General features: G+C 42.7%; 1 protein-coding gene across 2 annotated transcripts in view; it reads left to right on the top strand.

The window, feature by feature from the left end:
• The first annotated feature begins 581 nt into the window (after positions 1 to 581).
• PRIM2 (DNA primase subunit 2) overlaps positions 582 to 10,293 on the top strand; it is a 276,717-nt gene continuing 267,005 nt past the window's right edge. Inside the window, exons 1-5 of one of the 2 annotated variants that reach the window (XM_081246598.1) lie at positions 582 to 680; positions 1,401 to 1,562; positions 3,356 to 3,459; positions 5,947 to 6,026; positions 7,368 to 7,488. In XM_081246598.1, coding sequence (XP_081102724.1) covers positions 611 to 680; positions 1,401 to 1,562; positions 3,356 to 3,459; positions 5,947 to 6,026; positions 7,368 to 7,488 — 537 coding nt within the window. In that variant the 5' untranslated portion in view covers positions 582 to 610. Of the gene's footprint in view, positions 681 to 967; positions 1,287 to 1,400; positions 1,563 to 3,355; positions 3,460 to 5,946; positions 6,027 to 7,367; positions 7,489 to 10,293 lie in introns of those variants that run through there. The other variant, XM_081246597.1, reaches the window with a different exon arrangement.

Below are 10,293 nucleotides of genomic sequence, written 5' to 3'. Positions count from 1 at the left end.
TTCCAGCTCTGAAAACCTTGCGTCCTGCAGTGGGGAGCCGGTGTAGCTCCGGGTCCGCAGCCCTCGGGCACATTCTCCCCGGCGCTCTGCACGTGCTCGCCGCTATGCCCCTCTGGGCCTGCTCTACTTTAGACGCCGAGCGATTTCTGGGTGCACGTGTGCATGATGCATGCATTCTAGTTCACTGCAGATCTTCTGTGGCCGCCCTGCACCAGGTGTGTGTAGGGGGTGCACTGGACGTAAATCTTTCCCCAGGGGAGGGCCTGCAGTCTAGGAAAAAGCCCGTCTAGGCTTTGTATGTAGATGGCCTAGGCATTGTACGTAGATGACCCAGAGCCTGCCTCCGCATTTGTAAGACGCGGGCCGTGCAGCCCTGAAGGCCGGGGCCCTCAGAGATTACCCAGAGTCCCTAGCGGGGAGCCAGTGCCGGGCCCGCTCTCCGCCCACCGCCCCAGACAGCGCGGCTCCATGCACAGGAACTGCAGCTTACAAAGTGGACGCAAAACCCGCGGTCCCCAGAGCGCCCCAGTGAGCAAGCGCGGGGCCGCGCAGGTGGGCGGGACCTCTGGGGCGGGTTTGGTGGTCCAGCCACTTCCGCTTCCGGTCCTGTATGAACTCTCCCGCCACCCGGGAAAGCGCTTGCTGGGGTTCGTGTGTTTTCACGTCTCGTGTGGCTGGAGGTAAGAGAAGCCCCCACGGGTTTGGGACGGAAAGTAATCCTGGTGTTGAGGCTTGCGAGTCCAGAGAAGGAGGAGAGCGCTTTGGGGCTACGGGCGCAGAGGGTGGGTATCGAGTATTGGTGGCGTGTCCGGGCAGAGCCGCCGGTGCCGGTGCTGACAGACCGCCCTGCGTGGGGGGCGGGGAGGGCAGGAGCGGGGTGTCACTAGGCATCTGTGGACGCTCCTGAGAGGAGCTCCGACAGACGGGACCCGAAAGACAGTTGTCTGTTTCCCGGGGATGTAAGGGAGGAAGCGAGTAATGGACCCTGCGCATGGAGTCTCTTATCTAGCCGGAATCTCCCGCGCTCTCCTCCGAATTCAGGATTGCTGCCCGTGTGAAATCTTATCTTGACTCTTGGGACGGCAGAGACCTAAGGGCGGAGGCACACAGACCTCTAGTGAGCAGGCAGCATCACCTGCCGTTGATGTTGCAGGAGGCTAGGACCACTGCCTGCGTCTCCTCCAGCGTACACCTCTCCCCACCCCCTGCACAATTGTTACAGGTGTATTGTCGAAAGTCTGGAAGATACAGAAGACATCACTCAGGGACACTACTGTTAACACTTCGTACGTGCTCTTCAACCTCAATTTTTTTTCCCTTTACATGTGGAGTTATTTTTTTGCATTTTTTTAAAACTCCATTTTCCATCATTTCAACTACTTTATGTGCCTCCTTCCAAGGTAACAAGATGCAGTTTCTTGGAGGAAATCGGAGGAAACTGAGGTTGGCAGATGACCAGAGGAATGCTTGCTACCCACATAGCCTTCAGTTTTACTTGCAGCCGCCTTCTGGAAACATATCTTTGATAGAATTTGAAAACTTGGCTATCGATAGAGTTAAATGTGAGTGATTTGAATTAGAATTTATATATTCTTGAGAACCTCACGTATACTTTGTGGGAATGAATTAGAGTAATTTATTTCCTTCATTCAACAAATATTTACTGAGGGTTTTCTGTTGAGATTTTGCTATTCATTCATTTATTCCTTGTACAGTGCCTGCTTATTGAGTTCCACTTTATTCTAGGTGGTAGGGATTTTGAGCTGAATCATGTAATTCTCATTTTCGTTGAAGCTGTATTCTAGTACATGGAGACAGATGTCCAAAATAATAATTGTAGTTTAGTATTTTAAGTGCTCTAGTAGAGGTAACTAATAGGGCTACTGAAACATAGAGATGGGAGTGATTGTCCTAGTCTGATTAAGTAAAACTTCTTAAGAGAAGTTGAAATGTGATCTGGACCTTGAAGGATGAGTAGCAATTTCTCAACAGAGAAGAAGTGAAGGGTTTTTGCAAGCTGGGATAATGACCTGTACAAAGGCTTGGAGGCATGAGAGAGAGTGTCATATTGGAGGGAACAGTGACAAGTTCAGGGTAGATGGAGAAGTATGGGTAAGCAAGGGCATTCTGTGCCAAGCTAATGGTGTAATATTGGGGTGTAAGAAGGATGTAGCAGTTTTACTGGGGACCTACTTCTGTGTGTTGGTGGAAGAAAGAAATAAGTTAGTTGTAAACTGAAACAAATAACAACACTGTCTGTAGAGTTTATGTTCCACGATATCCTGGTGGGAAGATCAGAAGTAGAGGTGAGATACTGTTAATCATTCTTAGAGGAGCAGGGTGAGAACTGCTAATACAGAGTATCTGTATTACCTGTTGAATAAAGGTGAAGGCAAGGGAGAACGGGTTCTGGGAAGCTTAGCAGTGTCATATGCCTCATTGAGATTAAGGTGATGATTGAAAAGCGTCCCTTGGGTTTGGCACTTAGGAGGTGAGATGGTAAGGCAGCGACAGGAAGGGAGAGATTGAAGGGATACTAGGAGGTGTAATTGACAGGGTTTGGCGACTCTTAGGTATGAGGAGTGGTGGAACAGGTGGGGGTGGCTGAAGTTCCAGTGTGGATGATCTGGTGGATAGAAATTCTGCGGATGGAGGTGGGGTGGCAGGAAGAGGAGTGGGATTGAGGGGCAGAGAATGAGTGGTTCGGGACACCATAATACGGAGGTACCTGGGGGACATGGGTTTATGTTCAGGATTCATTTTAGAAGTTCTTCGTTCTTGAATTAAAAAATGTCTCTTTTCATACCGATGGCAGAAGAATTCATCTGAGGAAGGGTTGACAGAGGCTTCAGGAACCTTTGGACAGTGTGTAGCATCTAGTCACGGTGGCTTGTTTGCTTCTTCACTGCTGTGTCTTCTCCTTCTCTGTTTCATCAGGAGGGGAAGGGCTGTCTTCTGATGAGTCTGTGCTGAGTCAGTGAAGCAGACTGCCTCACAGACGGCTCCACACGAGGGCTGTACATGCAGACACACTTCTGCATCCCTCAGCAGTGGTGCTCAGTCCATCAGTGATCTCCCCCCATCCCTCTCTCCCTTCTGGTTGAGAATCCCTGGTGTGAGATTATGCTGTGGGATGTGGGTATTTTCTGCACATGGTGGAGATTATCCTCTGATAAACATATATAACTTATATAATGTACTTGCAGAAAATAAAGCTTAAATATTGTCATCTTTTATAAACAAGTAACTATGGAATTGGTAGCCATAGATTTTATTTGTCTTGGATTTAGTTTTTTAAAATTATCTTGCATTTATATGTTTTATTCATTTCTTCTGTTTTTAAAAATTTTTCTAGTGCTAAAAGCAGTCGAGAATCTTGGTGTGAGCTACGTGAAAGGAAGTGAGCAGTACCAGAGTAAACTAGAGGCTGAGCTTCGGAAGCTTAAGTTTTCCTACAGAGTAAGTAGAAGAGGGAAAAAGATGTTTCTTTGGTTTGTGTATATTCATGTACTGGGTATCAGTTGTGGGAAAGGTCTTGTATTAGGCATAGGGCTTTAAAAAAGACTCTTCTGAAGGAACCTACAGTCCACTACGGGTGATTGACATGCAGTCAGACTACAGTGCCACAGGGTTTCTTGACCTCGGGACTGTAGACATTTGGGGTCTGATGATTACTCGGTGCATTTAGGGGGCTCGCTGGCATCTCTGGCTTCCACCCAGTCCATGTCTCCAGACATTGCCAGATGTGCTTTGTGCATTACAGGGTGACGAACTCCAAGAGCACAGAGAATTAGCTCAGGTTGGGGAGGTTTGGGAGGGCTTCCCAGACGAGATGGTGCTGGAACCGAATCTTGATGGATGTGATACAGTTTTTATTTTGGGAAGATGACTGCCAACAGCAGATGGACAGGGTCATCTTTGGTGGGGAAAACTAGTTAGGAACTTGGAGATGACGAGAGTGAATTGAATGGAGGGAGGCAGACTGATTGGAGAAATAGTGAGAGGGTAGAATCGGAAGATCTTAGTGACTGCAGAGAGAAGGGCGAGAAGAGTTCTGAATGACACCCGGGTTTCTGGTGAGACGGCTGGATGGTGATAATATACAGGAGGGGAGGCAAGTCTTTTTAGAGGGAAGACGCTGAGTTTAGATCTCGACATGACTTTGAGGTGCTGTGGAGCTGTCTGAGGCCAGCAGGGTGTGCACACAGATCTGGACTTGGGGACCTCTGGGGTGGGGGTGCACATTCAGGAGGAAGGTTGGCATCATCAGGAGTAGGTGAGGCAGCCAGGGAAACATTTGAGTGGAATGGGGGGAGTCTGGAAGGGCAATTGAGGAGGAGCTGCCTTGGGGTGGAGATGAGCCACCCTGGCAGCCAGGGAAGCTGGGGTCTCAGTACTGATGATCATGATAAGCAGGTAATGATACAACAGCACACATTCATATTGTTCTTAACCATGTCCCAGAGTCTGTACTAAGTGCATCACGAATATTAACTCATGTAATCCAGACAGTGGTCTTAGGAGGGTGGGTTCTGTCATCATCCCTCTTTATAGACAAGGAAACTGATATTGATAGGCTAGTAACTTGCCCAAGCTCATAAGATGGAAAACGGTGCAGCCAAGATCTGAATCTAGACCTCTTGTCTTCATGGTGGAACGATTTCAGACACTTAGAACCAATACGATTAGTTGTATAGAATCATCGGATTTATCAACGGGGTAGAACCTTGTAGGTGGAGGCAGAAGCTGGAACAGTGGCGGTGTTTGGAGGAGAGGTGAGAGGGTGATGTGGAATACATCCTCTTCTAACGTGTAGCTGAAAAGACAGGGGAAAAGGAGAAGATACACACACACAACAGCGGTTACTTGAACACGTTTATAAGCTGAGCAGAAAGATCTAGAAGAGAAAGAAGAGGAGGGAGCTTGAAGATACTTTGAGAGAGCATTTGATAAGTCAGGGTCCTTAGGAGGCAAGAGCAGGTGGGCCATGGGGTTTCAGTGTAGGGATTAGCTTTATGTAGGAGGAAGGAGAGAGATTTGTCCACAGAGAGGGAAGGGAAGGCAGTACAGCATGTGGCGGCAGGAGCTTGGGGCTGAAGGAGTCGGCCTGGGGACCTTTATCTTCTGTAAAGTAAGTGAGGTCATGTGATGAGAGAGAAGAAGGTGGTGTGGCGGGGAGCACTGGCCACCTAGTGAAGATGGAAACAGCTTTCTTAAGACGTGAGAACAGAGATGGTTACAGGCCAGATCCCAGCTCTGCTGCTTACAAGCTTTGTGGCCTGGACAAAATTATATAACTTCTTTCTGCCTCAGTTTCCTCATCTTTAAAATGGGGATATAGTGATGCCCACCTCATAGGGGTTTTCAAAGGATTATATGGGCTAATGGATTAAAAATGCTATAACAGTGCCTGGTACCTTGGAAATGCTCAGGATGTGTTTGCTCTGACTGTGTTGAGCTTGAATAAAGATGCCTTGGTGTTGGCAAAGGTCCAGTCGAGGTTAGAGGCTGTGAATTTTGAATGTTCCAAATTCCTATAGTTGTATATATCTTTCCCAGAGGTTCTCAGCATTTTGGGAACAGGACTACAGAGTGTATCTTCGGATTTATTTAGAATCTAGGTTTTGCCAAATGGCTGAAGTGAAAGCAGTTGAGGGTTGATGTGAGAAGTAGTAGAAGAGGTGAGTGCCTGGGTGTAGGCTGGATGAGAAGGAAAGTTAAGAAGAGGAAGTAAATAGTGGGGTCCAAACCCAGGAGGTATTGTTGTTCAGTTCTGTTTCATCTGATTGCTAACCTAAGTAAAATGGTACTCACCTTGGGGAGCATGTTATGAAATCTGTGTTATTGAAACTCGTACTTTACCATTGGCTTATGCTGACTCAGTATTTCTTTACACCTTTTACTGTTCCGATGCATTTATTTTCTTCATGTGCCATTGTTTTTAAGGAGAACCTGGAAGATGAATATGAACCCCGAAGAAGAGATCACATTTCTCACTTTATTTTACGCCTTGCTTACTGCCAGTCGTAAGTATACCTTTGTCCTCCATGGTCAAGTCTGACATCTTGGGTTGTAAACTGGTCCAGGAGGGCTGACAGGTATTGTACTGATCGTAGGAAATCCAAGAATAATGTCAGAAACCAGTGGCTCGTGGGCGGAACACTGTTGCAGAGAATTGTTTGAAACAAGTTGTTTACTAAAAAATTTAAAAATTTTTTTTTTTTTTTTTTTTTCAGATTTTGCCTGTTAAAACACTTTTTACTTTGTGGGAGAGACTCTTCATTTAGGATTTAAAATTAGAGGGAATTTCATTAGGAAAGACTTTTGATATTTTTTTCCCCAGAAAAAAAGTGGTAGTATTTATAAGAAATAATGAATCAAACACATACTTGAATCTGCACAGGTTTTTAGATGTTGACGTTTATGGGCTGGTGCACGTTAGATTAAGATCTTTCCTTTGGTAGTTGGTTTCTTGTAAGTCAACAGCGCCACCCAGAGGGAGAAGGAGTTAGTTGCTTTAAAAAAATTTTTTTTCCTGTATTAATTTTGGCTAAATTACATACTTATTATTATGTTTCTTTTCTGTTTCTTTTTGGTAATATCAAATGGGAATCTTGAATTGGTGACTATCCCAAGATAATAACTGAGAAATTATTCACCAGCTTTAGTCCCAGAGTTTTTCTTTTGTAAGAAAGCACATGCAGTTTATGCAATTTATGCAGTAAATGAATTGCTGACAATATGAAAGTCATTTGGGGAAAGAAAATTAAATCATATTTTACATGAGGTAGCATAATTATTTTACAACAACAATAATGCCCATCTGTCTTATAAATTAGTGTATGTTGACTTAAAAAATTGAGATATCCTAGTGCGTATTAAATTTTGTGAAATTATAAACTATAAAGCTGTAAGCAAAGTTTACTTTGCATAGTTTATCTGATCATAATCCATTCAGAGATGAAGTTACCTTTAAAAACTTTTGATGTTTATTTGGCATTGACCGAAGGGATACCCCATTTTCTGATGTAGATGGCTATTTTGCAGTTACATTAAAAGAAGTGCACTGTTTTATGTTATTTGATAATAATGCAGCTAGGCTTGAAGTATTCTGTATTTAATTCTTTTAATTTTATGTTCATAACACCTTTCTCCCCCATATTCTACTCATCCCAGGGAGATTGTGGCATGTGATATGTATTCACACTCTTATCATAATAGAGGACTTGATGCTTTTAACTTCAGTCTTTTGGCATCTTGCTCATGTTTGAATATTGCTTCATATAAATTTCTTGGATTTAATAATCAGTGGACTTTTAAAATAGTCAGTGGACTTTTCACTTATAATTTTCTTATCTCCATTTTAGTGAAGAGCTTAGGCGCTGGTTCATTCAACAAGAAATGGATCTCCTTCGATTTCGATTCAGTATTTTACCCAAGGACAAAATTCAGAGTTTCTTAAAGGATAGCCATTTGCAGTTTGAGGCTGTAAGTATATTTTTAAAGTCATTCCCGATTGTTATCGCCGTTCATCCCTCCCTTAAGTGTTGGTGTTAATGTGTGGGGTTTGTTCTCTTTACATTTTCTTCCTAAGTACCCACCTGAAACAATAACTATTGGCTTTGCACAACAGTGAACCTCTCCCTTCCATAACTAGAAGAAAAGAGGCTCCTTAGTACCAGAGCTGCACATTTATTCAGTTGCTGTATTAAATATGTGATTTATGAAAGCACAAAAAGGTTTAATTTATAAAAGTTTATCTTTAACCAGAATCTTCCAGGCCAAAAATTTAAAGCTAATAATGTTCTAAAGAAAACAGAGAAGTGGTAGTAGTTATTTCCAACAATGAGGTTTGGGGGATAATACTTAATTTTAGAAGTCAGTTGTTGATAAAATATCTGAATAGTTTTAAGGTATAATTTTGTAGACAAATCTGAATGAGTTACATATAGTAATTAAACAAAATAGAAGAAATGTTGGGCGCATATTTAGCAGGGATAATTATTGTGGGTGGAAATAGAATTTTTGTCTTTTAGGTGAGTGTGCTGCAGTGGGAAGGGAGAAAAATTCTGTTTGGAAAACTTAGAGCAGTCAGATGGCGGTAGGATGGTTTGGGACTCCATTTGGGTGTTAGAATGGGTGTCTTGAGGCCAAATAAAGTTAAAAAAGTAGAAGTTGGAGTAAGTGAAGGACATTGTCCTGCCGAGAAGTGGATGTGCCCACTGCAGCAAGAACCAGAGTGGGTTATTTCATTGGGGGAAGGAGATTGTGTGAAGGGAAGTAAATAAACCTTAGGTGGACATTTAGTGTCTGTCATATGCCAGCAAGGCACTTTCCACAGTTTCTATCACGTCTGTGAACCCTGTGAGGTTTCTGAGTAACATCTACCTGGGCAGAGAAAAGTGTCGGTCTCAGAGCCGTCTCACCCAAACCTCCTGCGTTTTCCACTTTGCTTAGAATGCTGATCCTTAGTGAAGTCCGTTATTGCTAATATCAGTTACAGTCCATTTGTCCTCTCATATTAAAAATAATTAATTTTTTTTTGCTGTTGAAATTATGGTTTTATTAGGTTGAGAAAAAGTGTTTGTGAGAAGATTTATTCTTTACTCTAGATTGTCTCAATAGATCAGGTAAATTTTTTTAAGCAAAAACCATAATATTTCTTTCTTTTTTTAAAAAACTTTTTTATTGAAGTATAACATATACAGAAAGGTGCACAAATCATAACTGTCCAGCTCTGTGAAGTACCACAAAGGTTAAGAAAGAGAACATTGCTGTCACCCTGTGCTGCCTTGTGCCTCCTCCCATTTACTAACCCCGTCTCCCTCCTGATAACCACTATCCTGACTTTCAATATGATAAGTAATTCTGCCTGTCTTTGAACTTTACGTAAATAGTGTTACATGGTATGTTTTTCCCCCCAGCTTTATTGAGATATAATGGACATACTAATGTTGTGTCACTTTAAGGTGCACAGTGTGATGATACACGTATATGTTGTGAAATGTTTACCACGATAAGGTTAGTTAACACATCCTTCACCTCACATCATTACCATTTTGTTGTTGTGGTGAGAACCTTTAGAATCAACTCTCATAGCAGCTGTACGTGAGATCCCTAGAGCTTATTCCTTTTATAACTGGACGTTTGTGCCCAGCCCCTGGCAACCACTGTTCTACTCTGTGAGTTGGACTTTTTTAGATTCCACATATAAGTGAGATCACAAGTATAATCTTTTATGATCGCCTTATTGAGATAGAATTTACATACCTTGACCTTCACTCTTTTTTTTTTTTTTTGCGGTACTTGCGGAGCACAGGCTCCGGACGCGCAGGCTCAGCGGCCATAGCTCACAGGCCCAGCCGCTCCGCGGGATTTTCCCGGACTGGGGCATGAACCCGTGTCCACTGCATCGGCAGGCGGACTCTCAACCACTGCGCCACCAGGGAAGCCCAACCATCACTCTTTTAAAACGTACAATTTGTTGGTTTTTAGTGTAGTCATAGAGTTGTGCAACCATCACCATCTAATTTTAGAACATTTTTGTTACCCTAAAAAGGAAACCTGTGCCCAGTAGTCGTCCCTCTCGATTTCTCACTCTGTCATCCCTTGGCAACAGCTAATCTGCTCTCTGTCCCTGTGAATTTGCCTATTCTGGACATTTCATATTGGTGGACATTTCATATAACTTGCGATCTTTTGTTACTGGCTTCTTTCACTTAGCGTAATATTTTCAAGCTTCATCTATGTTGTATATGTAGCATGTATCAGTACTTCATTTTATATTCATTTCTCTATTCAATAGTTGATGGACATTGGGTTATTTCTACATTTTAGCTATTATGAATAATGCTGCAGTGAATATTTGCATACACATTTTTGTGTGGATATCTTTTTATTTGTTTCAGATATATATAATACCTGGGAGTGGGATTGCTAGGTTATAGGGTAATTCTGTATTTAAACTTTCAAGGAACTAACAAACTGTTTTCCAGAGTGCCTGCACCATTGTACGTCTCACTAGTGTGTGAGGGTTCTAGTTGCCTCACATTCTCCAGCAATTGTTGCTGTCTTTTTTTTTTTTTTTTTTGAATATAGTCATCCTGGTGGGTGTGAAGTGATACTTCATTGTGGTTTTGATTTTCATTTCCCTAGTGACTGATGGCATTGAATATCTTTTCATGTGCTATTTGATTATTTATATATTTTCTTTGGAGAAATATCTATTTATATCCTTTGTCTATTTTTTATCTGAGTTATCTTTTTATTGTTGAGTGTTACATATTCTTTCCA

Source organism: Mesoplodon bidens (assembly GCF_964165515.1).
Source record: "Mesoplodon bidens genome assembly, chromosome: 10".
In the NCBI taxonomy this organism is placed as follows: Eukaryota; Metazoa; Chordata; class Mammalia; order Artiodactyla; family Ziphiidae; genus Mesoplodon; species Mesoplodon bidens.
The sequence above is the reverse complement of the archived record's forward strand: the minus strand, read 5'-3'. Positions and strand labels throughout refer to the sequence as shown.